The sequence below is a fragment of the Peromyscus californicus genome, unplaced genomic scaffold (assembly GCF_007827085.1).
Source record: "Peromyscus californicus insignis strain IS unplaced genomic scaffold, ASM782708v3 Scaffold_6__1_contigs__length_162567912, whole genome shotgun sequence".
Classification (NCBI taxonomy): Eukaryota; Metazoa; Chordata; class Mammalia; order Rodentia; family Cricetidae; genus Peromyscus; species Peromyscus californicus.
Window position 1 is genome coordinate 126,241,226 of NW_026294584.1, and position 21,140 is coordinate 126,262,365.

The following is a 21,140-nucleotide window of genomic DNA, read 5'->3' on the forward strand; positions in this document are numbered from 1 at the left end:
AGCCAGTCCTCGCTGGAGATTACCAGTCATTTTCATTACAGTAATTTCAGCTTGCCTCCTTCTGCTCTGTCACTCACATTCTTGGGATCCTGCCAGAAAGTAAATCGGGATACCAAGGAGTAAATCAGGACAGCAAGCAGAGCTCCAGAATCACAAGGCAGGTTTGAGGCATAACTGAGTTAGGCAGGCCAGGCAGCTTCTACCTAAGTAGTGTCTAGGTGGGGGAGAGGCAGGGTCTGTGGCCCGTAAAGGTGAGCCAAATGGACTGGAAGACCTGGACCCTCCTCCTCACTTGGCTCTGGTTCCTCTTCCATGTGTGAATACGTTTCCTCAGACTCAAAAGCACAGGCAATATAACTCCCCAAAGGCCTGCCTCTGCTCTCCTTTCTGGCCGCCTCCCAGTAATACATCAACATCCCATTTCTGATGAACTGTGTTTCTCTTCCCCAGGGTAGCACTTATGATTTGTGCCAGGAAGCTTTGCCCTCTCTTGCCTGTCTCATCCCTCTCCTTGGAGTCATCATTTCAGAACATTTCTCTCAACTGCCTACAGCTGGAACGTTCCCTTCTGTGTACTCTACAGCCTGATGCCTGCCCGTCTCCACCCTGTTTAAATGTGTAGTACTACAGACCACCTGCAGATATGGAAGGCCTAAAAGCTCTACACAAGGATGTCAGCAGGGCTGTGCCCCATCTGAAACCACTCAGAAGAATCCTAATCCCCAGGCTTTGTTCAGCCCCTCATAGCTCTCACGTGATTCTTAGCTTTGCCCTGCATCCTTCCACTCTCTGCCTTGGTTTTGTCGACAAATGCCTCATTTCTGAAGAAGGTCATTTTCATAAATTGGGGGGAGTGGGATTGCAACTCGCAACTTGGTGCAACATAAAAGAACCCAGTGTGTACTTCCCAAAGGAACTAATGCAATGTTAAGATGTCAGAACTCCGGGGAGGCACAGATGTGATTTCTAGTTCTGCCTATATGTTCTGCCATAGTCTTGATCCATTTCTCTGATCTCAAATGTCGTTTTCCCATGTATACTCTAGGGGAGGTCATACCTAGCTCGTGGAATACGTTAGTGTCAAATAAAAGTCTTACAATGATGTGTATGAATGGCACAAAAGCTGTTAAAATTGCTAAATGTAGTTATCAAAATGGAATCTGATCTCAGGCTGTGTCTGAGAGATTATCTAGATTTTGTTAATTAGGGTAGGAAAACTCATCCTAAACGTAGGTAGTATCATTACATGGACTAGGGTCCTAGACTGAATAAAAAGGAGAAAATGATTTGGGAAAAATAAGACATGAAATCTATCTGTCTTGTAACATTGTTACAAAGGACTGTCTGTGGGTGCTATTTCCTTAGCAATGGTTTGAGTCTCCCTTGGGCCACTGGCTCACATACCACCTGACCTTTGGGAGAAGCTGGCCTTTCATAAAGGTCATCTCAATAAAATGAAGGACATTTCTGAAACCATCTTTTACTCATCTTCCTTCTCAGAGGCAATCTGAGGGAGCCTCTGTTCTTACTCTTTCTGTTGTAGCCAATCCCAGCTGCCCATTTGTTGCACAAATCCTAATTGATCTTCTCATAAAAACTAGGAGCCAGATATTGCAGTAAATGCTGAAAGATGAGAGGAAAAAAGCCACAGCCACTTCTCACCTTGCCAAGTCCTCAGCGGAAAGGGGAAGATCGTGTCTTCATGAATCCCCAGACTGAATGCTCCTGAGTTCCTGAGCTCCTGTCTTCTCCCACCTTTATCCCTTTCTCTGCCCAGCCATATCATTTCCTGTCTCAACCTCCCTAGTGCTGGGATTAATGGCATGTGTGTTTCCCAAATACTGGGACCAAAGGCAGGAGATCCCAAGTGCTGGGATTAAAGCTGTGTGCCACCACTGCCTGGCTCTGTTTCTCTTTTAGACTGGGTGAATCTCAGGTAGTCCAGGGTGGCTTTGAACTCACAGAGATCCAGATGGATATCTGCCTCCTGAGTGCTACGATTAAAGGTGTGTGGCCACCACTGCCTGGCATCTATGTTTAATCTAGTGGCTGGCTCTGTCCTCTGCTCTTCAGGCAAATTTTATTTGTTAGAATACAAACAACATATCACTATACCCACTCATTTCCAGTAGTTTGAGTCCCATTGCAGTGAGTATGCATCGCCAAGATTATCTATTGAAAAAGGCAGGATGGAAAACAAAACACTGTACCAAGCCGATCTGTACCATCCTGAAAGCTTGGAATTATCCTTAATGCTTTATTAAACAAATTAGACTTTGGAAGAAGATATTTGCCTAGTCTTTCCTGGCACATAAGCAATGAAGAGAAAACTCAAAGCTCCTGTTTCTGTGTCTCCAACCAATGAGTGAAACTCAACTTGGGTTTATTCCACCTATCCATACTTTTCTGATATAAATCATTTCCAGGCAAAAATGGATAAAAATATTCTGTAGTGTGCCAGTAAGGCTAAGAGTGACCCACAGAACTTGACAGGGAGGTACACTTCTAAAGATGTCCCTAATGCATTACTGTTTTCAATGTCTGGTGTCCTCAGTGCTGTCAGGGGCTGGTTATAAATGTGTGAACTTGGCCTGTTTCTCAGATCAGCTGAGTGATAAATATAGCCTAGTAGGCTCCCTAGGAGATTTATATGCGCCTTCTCTGGCAAGGGCTCTTTAGTAACCCATCTACTGACTGGATGTGCCTCATGCTGACCATATACTCAGCTACCTGTTTGTACCAACCAATAACCCACCAATGTAACACCCTCTTTGGAGACACTCCTCTAACCAAAAATTGTATGGGACATCACAGGCTATGGGTTAATCCTTATGTCTAAGTCTGAAGAGACACCACCACAGCCCACTGGACCATTGATGGCAACAATGTTGAGGAGCTTCTGAACTAGAGGGGAGCTCATTTCCCAGCTGTGAGTGTCTAGAGAACATCCAATCACTCTTTGACTCAGTGCAGTGGCAAAAAATAGTCCCTCAGCTGGTGGCTTCCCTTCCCAACCAGACCCATAGTTGAACCTAGAGTTCTTTTTTGCCAAAAGCATGGCCTTTGGAGGCTCCCCCAGGACCACAAACATAGCTTTCAAATGGGCAGAGAATGTCCCAGTCCTTTCACCTTCTGGTTCTGTGTACTTAACAAAATAAGGAGTTAGTTTAACAGGGAATTTCTTTGTTTTAACTATTATGCCAATACATGAGCCAGTTTTCAGTGGGTCGTTTCTTTTCATGTTATTCTAGTGTTGTCCCTTCACATCCAACTTCTTGTAACTTCTTCTGTTAATCAAGTTTAACACTAATGCTGGTCACATCCCTAACATGATCAAAACCATGTTTCACTTGGTTGGAAAAATAAGTTGATCAAAGTTTGTTTAAGATAATGGAATAAAGGTCTGATGTTTCTCCTCCAACAAGCTATATTATTTTTTCTTTAAGACTGTGTCTATAGATCATGCAAATCAATATCTAAGTCCATATACTCAAACTTCTCCTTTCCTGCCCATTGACTCTTTGTCTTTATTAGTTCTGAGTCCTTTCTAGCTCGTGGTCTTTCTGCAGGCACTGACCCTGCTTTCTGCTTGGTCAGTCCTACAGTTTCTATTCTGTACCTTTTCTTATTGATTTATACAATGCTTCTTGTGTAAGTGAGAAAATTGAGGTCTTTAAGCAAGGTTCCCTGCAAGCTAAAAGAAATAATGCTTTTGGTAGGGTAGTGAGTCATTCAGTAAAGGAAATGACAAAATATATGAAATTTATTTTAAATCTCTGTATGTTAAATGTACTATGCTTTCTGCATGCTAGGCAAGTACTCCACAACTGAACGATATCCTAAGTCTGTTCTTCACTGTTTTATTTTGAGACAGGTTTCCTTATATTCCATAGACTGGCCTTGAACTCATTAACTTCTTGCCTGAGGACCTGGGATCACAAACATCTGTGATCGGGCTCAGATTTTTTTAATATTTGGAGGAATATATTAGACATTCAATACATGCACACACACATACACACACAGAGAACTTCAACTACATCATTTAAAAAACAGCTTCTCTATATTGCAATGAATACACCCACAGGTATTACAGTGTTGTCATGAACAGTTGTAATTTACAAAAGTAATCAAGTGACATATAGCACAATCAATATTGCCATATTCACTTCTGGGAGGTGTCTCAGGTCCTAACATGCCACATATTCAATCTTATTACTTGAATTTCCAAATAGTATCTCATATAATTTGCCTCAAAGGATTTTAAAAAGGAAATACTGTATTCTCTAAAGAGACAAGAACTAAGTTGACAAAGATTCTGAATAATGATTACTGGTCCCTATCATACCCTATGAACTTTCAGAATAATGGAAGATATCCTGTATGCCTTTATTAAAATGAGGTGATGGTTCTGAAAGACCTGAATACAATATGACCATCAGATGAGCCCCACAAAGTACCCAAGGGAAACACAGATTTATGACTAATCATAGCAACAGAGTCATTCTCACCAACCGACAGATATAAACTGAGGTTGGCCCATACAGAGGATTCACCCTACCAAAGCTAGCACTGCAGACATCACTTAGACATTCTCTCTGAGACAGTGGCAGACAGGCTCGGTTGTACCTTTCTATTTTAGGCAGTGGTACCTGGGCCACGTTGTCTGGTGCATATGTTGGAAGAGCAATAGGGCTTTAAAAGAATCCATAAAGAAAAATGGTGTAAGCCTTCCAGGAGAAAAGACTTTATCTTTTTTTTTTTTTTTTTTTTTTTAGGTTTTTTTTTTTTTAAATTTATTTTAATTTATTTTGCAATACAATTCAGTTCTACATATCAGCCACGGATTCCCTTGTTCTCCCCCCTCCCGTCCCCATCACCTTCCCCCCAACGCCCCCCCCCCCCCCCATTCCCATCTCCTCCAGGGCAAAGCCTTCCCCACAGACTGAGGTCAACCTGGTAGACTCAGTCCAGGTAGGTCTAGTCCCCTCCTCCCAGGCCAAGCCAAACAATCCTGCATAGGCCCCAGGTTTCAAACAGCCAACTCATGCAATGAGCACAAGATCTGGTCCCACTGCCTGGATGCCTCCCAAACAGATCAAGCCAATCAACTGTCTCACCCATTCGGAGGGCCTGATCCAGTGTGGACCCCTCAGCCATTGGTTCATAGTTCATGTGTTTCCATTGGTTTGGCTATTTGTCCCTGTGCTTTATCCAACCTTGGTCTCAACAATTCTCGCTCATATAAACCCTCCTCATTCTCGTTGATTGGACTCCCAGAGATCCACCCAGGGCCTAGTCATGGATCTCTGCATCTAGATCCCTCAGTAGTTGGATGAGGTTTCTAGCACAACAATTAGGGTGTTTGGCCATCCCATCACCAGAGTAGGTCAGTTCGGGCTGTCTCTCGACCATTGCCAGCAGTCTGTTGTGTGGGTATCTTTGTGGATTTCTGTGGGCCTCTCTAGCACTTTGCTTCTTCCTGTTCTCATGTGGTCTTCATTTACCATGGTCTCCTATTCCTTGTTCTCCCTCTCTGTTGTTGATCCAGCTGGGATCTCCCGCTCCCCCAAGCTCTCTTTCCCTCAACCCTCACCTTTCATTACCCCCACTCATGTCCAGGTTGTTCATGTAGATCTCATTCCATTTCTCTGTCATTGGGCGATCCCTGTGTCTTTCTTGGGGTCCTGTTTTCCGGGTAGCCTCCCTGGTGATGTGAGTAGCTGACAATTCATCCTTGTTTCATGTCTAGTATCCTGCTATGAGTGAGTACATACCATGTTTGTCTTTCTGAGTCTGGGTTACCTCACTCAGGATGATTTTTTCTAGATCCATCCATTTGTCTGCAAACCTCATGATGCCATTGTTTTTTTCTGCTGAGTAGTATTCCATTGTGTATATGTACCACATTTTGTTTATCCATTCTTCAGTTGAAGGGCATCTGGGTTGTTTCCATGTTCTGGCTATTACAAACAATGCTGATATGAACATAGCTGAACAAGTGCTCTTATGGTGTGGTTGAGCATTTCTTGGGTATATGCCCAAGAGTGGTATAGCTGGATCTTGGGGGAGATTGATTCCCAATTTTCTAAGAAAGCGCCATATTGATTTCCAAAGTGGTTGTACAAGCTTGCATTCCCACCAGCAGTGGAGGAGAGTTCCCCTAGCTCCACATCCTCTCCAGCATAAGGTGTCTTCAGTGTTTTTGATCTTAGCCATTCTGACAGGCGTAAGGTGGTATCTCAGAGTTGTTTTGATTTGCATTTCCCTGATGATTAGTAATCATCAAGACTTTATCTTTATAGCAATGCTTAAGAGAGTCTATTCCTTAGATCTGTAGTTCCAGCAATATAACAAATCTAAATCAATATTTTTGAGATTTGGCAGAACTATGATAGGATCTTCAAGGGGGTCATACCCAATGACTAAATGTTCAGCAATTATCTCCTGTTCACTATGAATAAATACACAAGCAATGCTAAAAACAGACAACTCTCAGAGTACCTGTTTCCATAGTGAGGATTCTCAAAAGCATGCTCTTTGGATGCCCAGGACTCAACAGTGTTGTCTTATAATGATGGGATACAGCACATGCTAAATCTTAGAAGAACAGGGTAGAATAAGACACTGATCCTTTTTAAGACCACCTTGACAATAGATCCTCTATGACCCCAAAACTAAGCTTATTTGACAATGACAGTGTGATAAATATTCCTGTTACATTGGTAGCGCCTCTCTTGTATTAAACATACTTAATTTCTAGATTTCACTCCCTACTGTGTCTCTGACAAAGAGAATGCAATAGAGGGAAGAGAAGGCAACACATAAATACTTATCAGGATCTGGAATAGTAATATCAGGAACTGACTACATGTTTACTCAGTTTAAGTTTCAAGATTTTACTAAGATTTTACTCCATCATGAGATCTACTCAGTAGATGTGTTCTACTGTTAATGATTAGTTAACACTTAAGTTAACTAAAGTAGAGTTAACCAGCCTGAATACTGTCATAGATAAGGTGGCAGGGCAACAATATCTCCTCAAGTCTTACTTATTATCTCACCATGCATATCACACCTTGCAGAGAGATAGGTGTGACCCGTGACTCATAGGTTGCAGCTTCAGCAATCATTTATCTAGAATTCTGCCCTCTCTCCTACTATGCTTTGCCTCCTTGCCTCCTTGCCTTCTTTTTTTTTTATCACACCTCCTTCTACAAAGCAGCTGCAAGGACTCAGCAGTCCTTCCCTGAGCCAGGTTGTACCCTAATGTCATCCCCATCTCCCCCGTTTCATTCCTGACTAGCATCCTTCCTGACAAGAAGTTTATCACTTATCTTCAATGTAAGGATATATCAGATAACCAAGATCTAGCACAGAGGTCTGAAAGCAGGGGCTGCAGAGAACAACTGGATCATGTTTTCCAAGTTCAGAGACACAGGGGATAGATATATCCATGTTCAGTTGCACCCTGCTCTTGATACATGAGCTGTCTCCTTCTTACAATGCATTTGAAAATACTGATCAATTTGCTTGCCATTTCTCCACCCTCATTCCATAAGTACCTAAGGACGTGAATGCACTGACTGAACTCATTTCCATTTCTTTCTTCCTACATAGAAAAATAAGATATTTCAGAATATAGATTCAAGTCTGTAAATTGAACATCATCCAATACCATTCCTAGCAAAAGTGATACCAGTTTTTAGTACTCTACATGTCAATATACTAAAGCCCGGGGCATTTATTAAGAAGTAGGGAAGCATCCTCAGGCTTTTATGAAACAGAAAATATGAGATGGACAGAACAGTGATTGCCCAAGTTTGCTCATAAGATGTCACAGGGGATGCTGACCCAGAATGAAATACTTAGTTCTACTCCAACCTGAATACTTAATACAGTTCATTTGTGCATAATAGTCCTATGGGCCAAATGATATGATAGTTGATTTCATTTTCATGGTTGGCTCTGTTACAGAAATTGACATGTGGGCTGTATTTATGGAATATCAAAACAACCATTTGAAAAGTAAGAGGATTGGTTCAAACTGATTCCAGTAACTCTCTGACTTTGTGGTGAGCTAGGCAAGTTGGGAGCTCAAGGTTTATTGAATTTTCTAGTTGACTCAAGGAGTCCTGCTAACCAGCCTTTATTTCAGTCTTTGAGTTTCACATTTATAGTTTACGAATTGTACAATTTAACTTGATTTTGTTTAAGTGGGGATTCTGAAATGAACTCAGGTTCACATTTTTGACTGTGAGTGCTGACAGTCCAATGACTATAACCATTGTAAGAGCACCTATTAGGAACTGTCATTTTATTCTTTTCTTTTTTAAAAAATGGATTTGTCCTTCCCTTCACCCTTTTCAAAATGGGTGGTTTTCATCTACTTTCTTTTTGTACAAAACTACGTGAATTATTGACAGATCAATTTGAGTTTTCATTTAGAAAACACCAAAATATTGATAGAAAATATTTCCAAAAAGTTAATCTTTAAGAAATGATATTAAGACAGTTTTTCTTTTCTGGAAAACATGGCCACAAGCTTGCAGCTTTAGAAAGATGGACCAGAAGACAATTGGAAAGTTGCATGGATGGTGGGAAAACAATCTGGGAGCTGCTGGCACATTTTATTCTGCTTTATAGACCACAAAGGTCCACTGTAAACTATGTGGTTTATAAATTATGGGATATTTCAAACCATTATCTCAAAGTTGGTCTTTAGAGAAGTGATGGATATAGTGTTCATAGGTGGAAATGAAAATAGAAACCAGTATTCAAACAAAAGATGATCAAAGATAATCAAGATACTATCCTATCAACAGCCTCTATGTTTTTTTTTTTTTCTGAGTATCTTCTGGAAACCTGCAGCTAGCCAGAGGCAGTGCCTATTAGACATAAGAATGGGGAATCCAGTGTTAGACAGAAACTAGAACTACAAAAATACAGGACAGTAATGTCTACCTAGAATGTTTAATGTGGACAGGATTCTGATCTCCATAATTCAAAATCATTACTCTACTTTGTCTGTCACCACCCCACATTCTGATGCCAGAGGCTTGCTGGATCTTATCAGCTCAAAGTACCTTATATATCATCAACCATCACCCACCTACTCCATTCTCCTTCATCTATTTTCTGAGATAAAGAGGAAAAGTATAGTCACTATTTCCTACCAGAAAAAGAGCTTGAGAGTGGCTTAGACATGGTCAAATTATCTGACTCTAAGAGCTTTGTGCAATGGAGAACTCTACTTAACCTCCATGGACCTGTTTTCCACATTTGAAAATGGAACAAGAAAGGTATGTTCTCAGATAGTTAGCAGGCTGATCTATCCATAATGCTTAATACCACTTGATAAAAATTAAACATTTCTAATATTAACTAAACTCTCTTTAATCAACTGTTCTAATTTTCTCAACCTTTATTTCCAAAAGCCTATAAAGATTCACCAATCACTCCATACTTCTATCCTCTGTGAATTTTTCTTTCAATCAATGAAAGAATCTTATGACTAACTGATTGATCATAAATGCTGAGGATAGGCATAACATGGGGGAAGCCTGGGAAGAAGAAACTGAATAGAATAGATAATAACTATACAGGCCACAGGACAGGTCAGGCATGAAAACTGGTGTTAATGGACTGCAGACACCATGTAGAGAACACTGTTAATTAAGACACTAGGGATATAGAAATTGATACAGCTTCACTGAAAGCAAATCAAAACTAGAGTGGAAATGATGGAAAAAATAAGAGCCTGAAAGTTTACAGCATAGGACTAAGCCTGTTCAAAAAGTAAGCTTGACCAATGACTGTGGGCTAAAGCCACTGTATAGACTGCCTAGGTAGAAGATAAATTGCAGGCTGATCTCCACATTTTCTCCAGGGAATATCTTTATGTACAGAATCAAGAAGGACTGACGTTTCACAGGTCACCATTTACAGCAGCAGGATCTTCTGTGATGTTCTTGATGGTCTCTACACAACAAGTCCATGTGTGCTTTAAGTCTTGCTCTTGGTTTGAGCTCTCTAGCATTGTTCACAGACCTTGAACTTAGAGCATTATATGACTTTGTGCTGGAAACATGGTAACTACATGGAAACTTAGTACTTTTTAGTTGTGATTAAAATTGTGTGACTTTTGTGATGGTTTAAAATGCTTGTACAGAATAGAGAGAAATCTCTTTCTCTGTCTCTTTTTGTGTCTTTCTGTCTCCCCTCACATCTCTCCTCTCTCTCTCTCTCTCTCTCTCTCTCTCTCTCTCTCTCTCTCTCTCTCTCTCTGTGTGTGTGTGTGTGTGTGGTGTGTGTGTTCAATGTTGAGTGCCTTCCTTCTTCATTCTCTGCCCTTTTTTTTGAGACAGGGTCTTTCATAACGCAAACTTCACCAATTCAGCTAGACTAGCAAGTTCCAAGGAGCCTCTTGTCTCTACCTTCCCAGAACTGGGTATTGTATCCAATTCAGATTTTTCTATATTGAGGGCACTGGGGATCTGAACTCAGATCTTTGTACTTTCACAGCAAGTACTCTGCCTAACAGGCCCATCTCTCCAGTCCCAAAGCACCGTTCTCTTCAGCAACATAACAACACAAAATTTTTAGTTCCGTCATCACTAATGAGAATTTTCTATGTTACTGTCTTTAAAATAATAGAAATTTCCCTAAGAGTAAAATCTTTAGCCAAATCCTACCACCTAGAGTGAGTGACTACTTGTATTCTCTCAAGTAATATGAAAAAAAAATCATCTAAATGTATACCTGTGTTTTCTTTCTAAGAACAGGCGTGTTAGTGACTATAGCTCAGGCCTGAAAAACTCCTACTCAAAGGCCTGCAGGATTCACTTAAGTTGATGTTCAGAATCTAGACTATTCTGGAACAGAATAGAAAAAAAATGGCAATTTTATGGTGAATTGATGTCCTCTAAGGGAAGGTCATGCTACAAAGCAGGGGCTACCAGCTGAGGTTTGGTTTATTTTGAAATTCTGTCTTATAAACTGATTTGATTTGAATGGTGGTAATGGTGAGAGGGAGCCATGAAGGAAATGAAGGTAGTATGGATGGTGATGGTGTTGATAATAGACCTGTGCCGATGAGTTCACATATCCTCACATTGATTTCTCCCAATATTACTTGTATGAATATACTGTTTTGATAGACAATGAAATGCAAGAAAACACAGGCTTTAGAGATCTTTCCAATGACACAGATTCTAGGAAAATGGGGGATTGCAACCCAGGCATTTTCATATGAATGGCCTCAGTTCAACTATACCTTGTATCCATGGCTACGCAGCACTATGTTCTTTGGTAGAACATAAAGGTTGAAATACGGACAGTCTTTACCATTTATCTCCAGCTGTAGCCTTTACTTTGAATGTTAAAAACTGCTTGTGCTTACATTGTTTATTCCCCATCTCTCAGCCCAAATATACACTGTGTTACTTTTTCAAGAGTCTGGAGGAGAAGGAGGAGGAGGCTCAACAGTGGAGGAGGGTTTGTCAGGATTTGCTGTCTGTGGTACCATGGGCTATAAGGTGTTGCTTGAGACACTTAAATATCCATGCTTGGTGCTTCTGAGCACTTCCCAGGATTCATTGCTTCTTGCAATCAGTTGAACATTCAAAGGAGTTGGAGAGATGGAATTTCAATCAGGAAGCAAAGCGAAGAGAGCTGATCAAGATAAAACTTAAGAGAGATAGTAGCGAGGAGTTGGAAAATTATTACTAGATGAGAGTCTCTTGACCCCAGATATACTTCTCTCCTTTTCGAGCTTGCTCTTATTTTATGGGAACCACAATCTTGAAAAGGTAATGATATCTGAAACAGCACAGGAAACATTCCCATCACCCCTCTAAACCTCAGATCTTTGTGTGTAAAAAGGAGAGCCAGTCTTAAGGAGAAGTTTCTCAGTAGTTAAGAACACTTGCTGTTCTTACAGAGGACCCATATTTGGTTCCCAGCAACCACATGGTGGCTTACAACTCTCCACGACTCCAGTTTCAGGGGATTCACCAAGCTTTTCTGCTTCTGCATGCACACAGTGCACTTACATACATGCAGACAAAGCAGGTATACACATAAAAATAAATACGTATTTTTTAAAGGAGAGAGCTAGTACTGGTGTCTAGCTCAGGGGTGGATGGAAGACTGCACACAAAGGGTTTTGTATGGTATTAAAACATTTTAAATGCTTAGCAAACACTAGACAGAGAACACAAGTGTTTGTTCTGTCTGATGTGCCAACCAGCATTGATGCTAAACTTCTCAACAGGATCCATGCCCTCTCTTCCCAAATCCCCCCAACTCTAAGCCACAAAGGTACAATTTTCTAGTGTCACAGCATCAGTTACTTTCAGGAAGATTCATCAAGCACAGTTTTGGGGTTAGTCGTGTAAATCACACTCCCACTTTGGTATGCAACCATTTGTTCTGGAGTATTAGGTTCATAAATCTCCTGAAAATCATGAAGTTCTGAGTGATGACTGCCAAGTCTGTTTGATAACCAGTCTGAGTCTTGGGGACCCTTGGGCATACACACACACTGTGCCTGGTCAGCTTTAGTTACAATGTTTTTAATAAAGCCAGAGAGTAGTTATCACAGTCCTCACTTTGCTCTCTGAATGTAGACACAGATCAATTCTTAACTGCAAAACTGAGTAGTAAATAAAAAAAGGACTGTTCACTTCAACTAATTCAACTGACATTCCTCTGGCATCAATCAGTAGATGACTGATACATTAAAACAAAATAGAGAAAATAAGTACGTAAGTTAACTTCATGTTTATAATCTTCATCATATTGAATGTGCTAATATCAGAACTATACCAAGGTGATATTCTTATAATCAATGATTGCCAGTTCCAATGCTCAACATAGGTGACATGGAGTGCCCACAGGAGAAGTGGCAGGCATTGATTATGTGACAATGCCATCCTGTGCCATAAAAACCTGTCAATTTGCCAAAATAGCAACTGTCCCTCTTCCTTCTCTGGAGCCAGTTGACTAGCAAAATCTCTCCAAGCACAAGATTTTAGCATCACACTCCCACAAGGATGGAGCGGGATTAATGACAGCAGAGGTGCCGAGGGAAGAAAATCCAGGGCAATGACTTGATGGTGCCTATTTCGATGAATGGCAAGCGTGCGCTCATGTCTCTCTAAGTGTCTTTAAGGATAGTTTCTGCCTCTTGACTGTGTTCAAAAGCCAAATAATGTATTTTTGTTGCTGTTGTTGTTTCTAGGAGGTTTGCTTTAGAAGGACCTCTTTCCATACAGGAAATGTATACAAATACCACATGTCCATATCCATGTCTATGTGTCCATGTGTCTGTGTCCGTGTGAGTGTGTGTGTGTGTGTGTGTGTGTGTGTGTGTGTGTGTGTGTGTGTAAGAGAAGAGTCCAAATCCATGCAGAGAAAAGATGAAGTATATATTAAATAAACTGAGTCCTATCAATTTTGTCAAGTCCCACTCTAACCACCTTCCCTATATCTACTACTTTCGTACCTTTAGCAACTTTGAAGTTTAGTGTTACAAACATGCTAGATTATTAGACGAGAAAACTGAAGCATGAAAGAATCCACTGACAAGCTTGAAGGTCGTTCATCTGAGCTGTCCTTACTATGTTTCTATCTCTCCATCTTTCCCAGGTTTCTGTTTTCCACCATGGTAATTAATGATCACTCTGGAATGCTAATTCCCCCTAGCTCTTCCATGAGAACTATCCCAATTTATGCCCATCCTCCTGAGTTACATAGAGAAGGCTGACTTGAGATGACAACTTCATTTCTACATTTTAAGCTAACCTATAAAACAATAGGTTTCATTATGACATTTTCGTGTATAGTTTGTACTTATTATGCCTTCCTCCTTCTCCAAAATCTCCCCTTCTTCTTTCAAGTCAGATGTTACATCAGTACTTTTTGTTGCTGTGATAAAATACCATGACTAAAAGTACCTTTGAGATTAAACTTTATCTGGACTTACAATTCTGGGGGGAGAGTCCATCATGATGGTGGAGACATGGCTACAGCAGCTGGAGCAAAAGCTAGCTGATCACATCTTCAACCACACAGAGAAGGGACAGTGGAAAATGGACATGAGATGAGGCTGTAAACTCTCAAAGTCCTCACCCAATGGCACACTTACTCCAGAAAGGCTGCATGCCCTAAGGATATTATATCCTCCCCAAACAGCACCACCAAGTGGTGAACAAGCACTCAGATACCTGAGCCTATTGGAGGACATTTCTCATGCAAAACATTACAGATGTTTTCACTACCATCTCAGTTTTTTTTTCTCTTGCCCCTTAAACACACACACACACACACACACACACACACACACACACACACACACACACACTTTAAATCTAGGCTCTGTTATGAAAGAAAACATGTAACATTTGCATTACTGAGCCTAGGTTATATTGCTTAACATTCACTTCTTATTTTATCCATTATCCTGAAAATGTCATTATTTCATTTTTTTTTTGATGGTTAAAATTCCATTCTGCATATGGACCACACTTTCTATCTCTTCATGTGATGGCCATCTCAGCTGGTTCAATTTCCTGGCTATTGTGAATAGTGCAGCATTTAACATGGGTGTGTAAGGATCTCTTTGATATATTGACTTTGAGCCTTTTCAGTATATGCTCAAGGGTGGTATATCTGGGTCATATCATAGTTCTATATTTAGGTTTTTGAGAAATCTCTCAGTGGAAGTTATTTGAGACAAATCTAGGATAAGTTCCAAGAAAACGTGTAATGGATAGATTTTACTGTGTATATTTGAGTCTGAGAGGTTTTATTTTAAACATCGAATTATTTGAACATTGAAAAAGTAGAAAGAACAGCTTATAATTCATCACAAAGTTTTAACACTTGTTAACATTTTACTGTATTTATTTCACCTGTTCCAAAGAGCTTTTCATTGGAACCATTTGAAAGATAACTATAGATAATATTATACTTAACTTGAAAGTATTTTATCTTAGCACAAAATATACTCTTTCGAACATAGGCATAATCCCGTTATCACATCCAATCCAAACATTAATTCTCTATATCATTTAACACCTAATTCATGGGATCCATTATAATTTCAGTATCAAGTATCCATCCTAAAAGGCTGATGTGTTGCAGGCCTATTAGTGGCAATTAGTGGCACTACTGAGAGGTGCTTGGATAATGAAATTTTTAATCCAATCAATTGAATGAGTTTATAGCTGAACAGGCTATTGGGAGAAAGGGCTTAGTTGGAGGGAAAAGGTCCTCAAAGTATATGTCTTGAGTTTTGCCATTTCCTTTACTTCTTACTGACTATAATATAGTTAGCAACTGTACTCCACCATATGCTCTGTACTTCATCATGGCCCCGAACTGTGGCCTAAATCCTCTGAAACGGTGCACCTAAACAAAGGTCTTCCATCAAGCTATTTATATCAGGTATATTTCCACAGTGAAAAAAAAACTAATACAGTATCACATCATAAGGTTTCCCTCATTCTATTGATAGACAACCCCTCTGGTTCCTCAACTACTCTCTCCAGATCCATTGCCTTTAATTGAACTAGTAACTCATTTTCAGGAGACCTTTGCTGAATTATGGAGATTACCAGACTTGGGTTATAATCTCTCAAGTTGTATGAAAAGTGGTTTAATCCAAGTAAAAGGGGGAATAAACAACAGGGACAAGTCCACTAGATACCAGCACAGGATATACAGCATGGTAAATAAAGACTGTAAAGTAGAAAATTAACATTAGGACTCTCACAAATGCCCTTGGCTGAAAAATAGCTTTAAAACCCCTTGAGCCTCTTATATTCATCAAAGGGCTATGTCAATCAGCCTCCCTAGAATTTATAAGCTGCTTCAAGGCAGTGGGCTCACCACATGCATGTGAAAAGAAGACTGAAATTATTTTAGAGAAAAGGCTGACTGTGGGAAACACAGGTCCATTATGGGCACAGAGTGTGTGTTACTCTGACTGGCCCCTGAAACACAGTTATAGAACCCAGCATGCTCATATTAAGAATCATACTGTGAGCTTCCAGTCATTAAGAAACAATGTGAGCAGAGACCCATTCCTATCAGTGAAGCCCGAGCTTTGGTGTTCTCAGTTCTATACCCAGCTTGTACCCTCTGTACTCACAGCTCATGTAATGTCTTCTCTCCCTCAAAAATAAGATGCTCTCCAGACTCTGGCTCAGAGTGGTGGTGGGTTATCCATCCATCCACTTTTAGAATACAGCATATTTTCTTCCCACACTCTTCAGCTATTACTTGTAGTTCTTTATGCTCTCTTGTGAAAAATTATCAGCTTTTCTGTCCTGCCTTACTTAGTAAGTAACTAGTAGAATGACACAGTAGTTAGGAGAGTAGGAAGCCATTCATACTGAGGGAAAGTGATGGAGACAGACTGATTCCTAGTTCTCTGCATCTCGGAGAGGAAAGGGGATCTTAGTCCAGAACTCAAAGGCACAGACAAAGTGTTAAGGAATACCAGACTTTAACATGCATTTCTTCCTACGGGTCCTAAGCCAAGGGTCTCTCTATCATCCTTCATCTGTGGATCTATCTGTCACTGTCCTCCCATTCCATGTCTATGCTTTGAGTATTAAGCAGTTTAAAAACTCATGAAGATACACGGTGAAAGGAAAAGGCATCAGAAATTTTTATTCTTGAGGGGACAGAAGAAAACATGAGTTAAAACAAAAGTAAATTAGGATATTATAGAGAGTGTTGAGTATTTGACAGAAAACGAAAAGGGTGAGGATCTAGAGGGTGATGGGGAGTCAACAAATGCTAATTTATAGACCAGCTAGAGAATAAATAACCAAGGAGGTAACATTCAAGTGAAACCTGGGGCTGAGGTAGAAACTCAGGCATAGGTAGTCTGCACAGACTCTGACATGCCCAGGATTTCATCGTGAGCACTGTAAAAGGAACCAGAAGTAAAGTTTGGTAAGAAACACCTTCAGGATATCAGTAGGAAAAACATTCTAGAACACACTTAAAGACATAGTCAGAAATCTATTCACTTTCATTTCTTCCTCCCTCGTTCCTATGGCACTGGTTGTACAGAGAATTAACTTTATGAGGACTTTGGGTAGAATTTAACATAATTCTGTCCCTGATTCTTCCTTTTATTCCTAAGTTTTATGCATGTCTATCTATGCTTCTTTCTAAATCAAATCCAAAGTCCTCACACATACACATATGTGCATGCAGAAGTCATCTGTAACTCAAGTTCCAGGGCATCCGATACCCTCTTCTGACCTCCACAGGTACTAGGTATACATATGGTACACATATATACATGCAGGTAAAATACTCATACAATAAAAATTACTGAAAAATGTGAATATTACCTGCTAATTTAACTACAACATTAAAGTATAGTAACACTAAGGAAACATTTAGTCTAAAAACGTACAAAATTATAGAAATTCAAATACCCTGATTAGATGCTATAAAAATCATTTTTTGTTTATTATGAAAGTTTAAAATCTATAAACACATGGGGATGAGGAATATCTGCAAACCCTTTGTACAAAATCACTTGTCACTAGTGTCTGGTCACACACAATTTCTCTCAATATATATTTCTCTTGTTTGGATCTCAAACATCTTCCAAAGTCCTATGTGTTACAGGCTTGGTCTCCATTCTGTGGCACTATTGGGGGAAATGGGTCACTGGTAGCATGTCCTTAAAAGGGGCTACCAGGACGCCAGCTGATTTTTCTCTGTATCTGCTCTCTTTAGTAGCTTCATCCTGCCCCACACTGTGTTCTATCTTCCCGCAGCTCCAGAACCAACAAAGATTACTGACTATGGATTGAGAGCCAAAATTAACCTTTCCCCCTTGCATTCATTGACTAGTGGTTACAGAAATCAGAAGACTAACATTTCCCATGAATTGTGCATAAGCAAGTCTTAACTGCGACCACACAAACCATTGTCCCTAAATACTTTTGTGTGCGTTTCAACTCTGTCTTACAAAAACCTTGGTACTATTTAATACCCAAAACACTTAGCACAGAGACAACAGATTTATTTAATGTGGAGTGACTCCATATCTTCCATGAAGTAATCAATAATGCATTTCAGTTAGTGTTTCTGTCTCTGTGGACACCTTTAATCTTTAATCTTGTAAGTTCTGGTTGTTTGATAAAGTCAATATGTTTTTAGAGTCTATCACTTTTCCTGTAGCGCTTGATAATTTATTTATTTTCAGACTTTTCCAGGTGATTTTAGTCATAAAGAACTTAAAATTATGTAATTATTATTTTGCAATTTATTCATTTATATTTATGTGTGTGTGTATGTGTCTGCATGAATATATGGATACTATGTGTGTTCTGTAGCCCATGGAAACCAAAAAAAAGAGGGGTTGATGTCCTGAAACTGGAGCTATAAACGCTTGTGCATTGCAATGTGAATGCTAGGAATTGAACCCCAGTTCTCGAAAAGAACAGTAACTTCTCTTTATCACTGAGCCATCTCCCCACCACCCCACATTTTTGTTAATTACACATTTTAGCTCTATTTTCCATGTTCTACACACACTATTTTAGTTAGAATTTAACATTTCTCATTAAAAGAATGTATGAGAATAGATTTAATGCTCCTCAAAAGTTAAAGAGCTAGGTTTAAATTACTATTCATGTATCTTCATGAATGTATTTTATACATCTTTGTATTTAAACATTCTTAATGCATACAGTTTTCCAAATATACTATGATTTTCTACTACCCAATCACAGATTTACCATTTTTGTTGACACACCACATTTTGCTTCTTCCTGGAATTTTCTACATTTAACTGTGTATTCTCTTGACATCCTGGCCTTCCAATTTTGGGGTTTTGTGCCGATGTTTACTGTGTGAGTAGAGCATCCCTACGGTGTCTCTCTCAGCTTCACCAAGCCTCTTTTCCACTCTTAACCTTAATGTCTCCCTACCTTGGGTGGCAGCTCAGTTTCTCTAGCCCCTTAAGCTGCTTCTATCACAGTGTTTTTGATTATGTGACATAACACACCAGATTCTCATTGTCAGAGGATTTCAGTTTTTCAATTTACCTGCCCATGAAAGTAGATTTGGAGTGTTGAAACCAGTACTCTAGGAGCTTGGGAGATCTTTCACAGACACTAGTTGGCACCTAGTTCACCCTAGGAAGGCAACAGTATATATACATACATGCATGCATATATGCACATACATGTTTGTGTGTGTGTGTGTGTGTGTGTGTGTGTGTGTGTGTGTGTGTGTGTGTGTGTTACAGCCCTAGATGACCTGGAACACACCATGGAGAACAGGTTAATCGCCACTTAAGGAGTTCTTCCTGTATCTGCCCCCTCCCAACCGTTAAAGTTAAAGCCATGTGCCACAATATTTGGTTTAGATTTATTTTTATTTTTAATCATGTATATTTGTTTGTGTGTGTGTGTGTGTGTGTGTGTGTGTGTGTGTGTGTGTGTGTGTGTGTGTGTGTCTCAGTCAGGGTTTTTATTGCTGTGAAGAGGCACCATGACTATAGTAACTCTTATAAAGGAAAACATTTAATTGTGAGTGGCTTGCAATTTTAGAGGTTTAGTCCATTATCGTCATAGAGGGACACGGCAGTGTGTAGGAAGATATGGTGCTAGAAAAGGAACTTAGAGTTCTACATCTTAATCTGCAGGCAACAGGTAGGGAACTGTGACACTGGGAATAGCTTGAGCATAGAATACCTCAAAGCCAACCCCCAAAGTGACACACTACCTCCAACAAGGACACATCTACTCCAACAAGCGACACCTCCTAATAGGGCCACTCCTTTTGGGGACTATTTTCTTTCAAACACATGTGTCCATGGGGGCCATACCTATTTAAATCACTATAGTGTGTGTATGTGTGTGTGTGTGTGTGTGTGTGTGTGTGTGTGTGTGTGTGTGTATGTGTGTATGTACACATGGGTGACAAGAATATTGAGTCCTTTGGAGTTGTAGTTAAAGGGAGTTGTGAGACACCATATGTAGATATTGGGAACAAAATATGTGTCCTCTATGGAAGCAGAAAATGCACATAACTGCTGAACAATCTCTTTACCCCTGTATTAGATATTTTATATCAAAAACAGAAAATGAACTTAGAAGTTCATTTTTCCTCTAAGATTAATGGCTTTGTGCATGCTAACTAACTGACAGTGAGACCATTATGGAATATAACTTCTGTGAAAGGGAATCTGCTCCACCTACTACCTGTTTATGTTGGTTTGCATTTGAATGATTTGTCTTCCTCAGTAGAATGTATAAGCAAGATCTGTGTCTGTACTGTACAAAAATGATTTAAGTCCTGTGCCTACAACTATATTTGACATACAATAGGTGCTCAGTAAATAACCACTGAATTGCAGTGGAGTAAAATTTGCTCCTGGGTTGAGATGATTTTTCTTTGTCATTGTGTCCCTAGTTCATAGCAAAACTCTGGGTAAAAGCTGGACAAATATATAGAGGAATTAATGAAGGAACTACAAACCTCCCAGTCTCAAATGCCGAGAACCGGTATTGAGCAGTGGATGTCATGTGGCAGCACCAAGTACTCTTCTGCTGCCTTCTCCCCTTACTATGATTTCCTTATTTGTAACATCAGCCTTCAGTCAGGCTTTGGAGCACGGCCTCAGTCTTTGATGACTGCACCGTATCCATAACATATTCCTGAACATTCACATCTATAATATATTGAAATTGCAAAAAAAAGCACAAAAGCTTTTCAATACCAAGGCAAAGTGCGTAATAAGAAAAGAAGGCATTTATTTGATGTAGTAATTCAGAGAATCTTTTCCCAGATATATATATATATATATATCCTCAAAGTACCCAAGTTGTAACTTAGCCAAGCTTCATGATATTTCAAGTCAGAAACTATCTACTGGTTTCAGACGCATCTTCTAAGAACCTTGCAAACTTTTGCTTGATGCTTTACATCTTCAAGTACAAATTGGGTTTCTTAAGGAAGCACTAAAATGTCCATTTACTCTTTTCGTGGTGGGATTGAAAATTGATTTCTCAGTTTTAGCCAGGTTATTGTGACCCTCCTTAGATGCTCAAAGAATATGAAAGAGTGTTGTGGTTTCAAAGTTACAAATGAGAGAC

General features: G+C 39.8%; 1 protein-coding gene across 7 annotated transcripts in view; it reads left to right on the forward strand.

Moving 5' to 3' along the window:
• Positions 1-21,140, forward strand: part of Grm7 (glutamate metabotropic receptor 7) — a 930,315-nt gene that overhangs the window by 899,175 nt on the left and 10,000 nt on the right. For 2 of the 7 annotated variants that reach the window (XM_052722188.1, XM_052722194.1), the window contains one exon: positions 451-2,187. The exons of the other annotated variants lie outside the window; for them this stretch is intronic. Coding sequence is in view for 1 of the 2 variants with exons in the window: in XM_052722194.1 (XP_052578154.1) it covers positions 451-455 (5 nt within the window). In the remaining variant the exon portion in view is untranslated. Of the gene's footprint in view, positions 1-450; positions 2,188-21,140 lie in introns of those variants that run through there. 7 annotated transcript variants of the gene reach the window in all.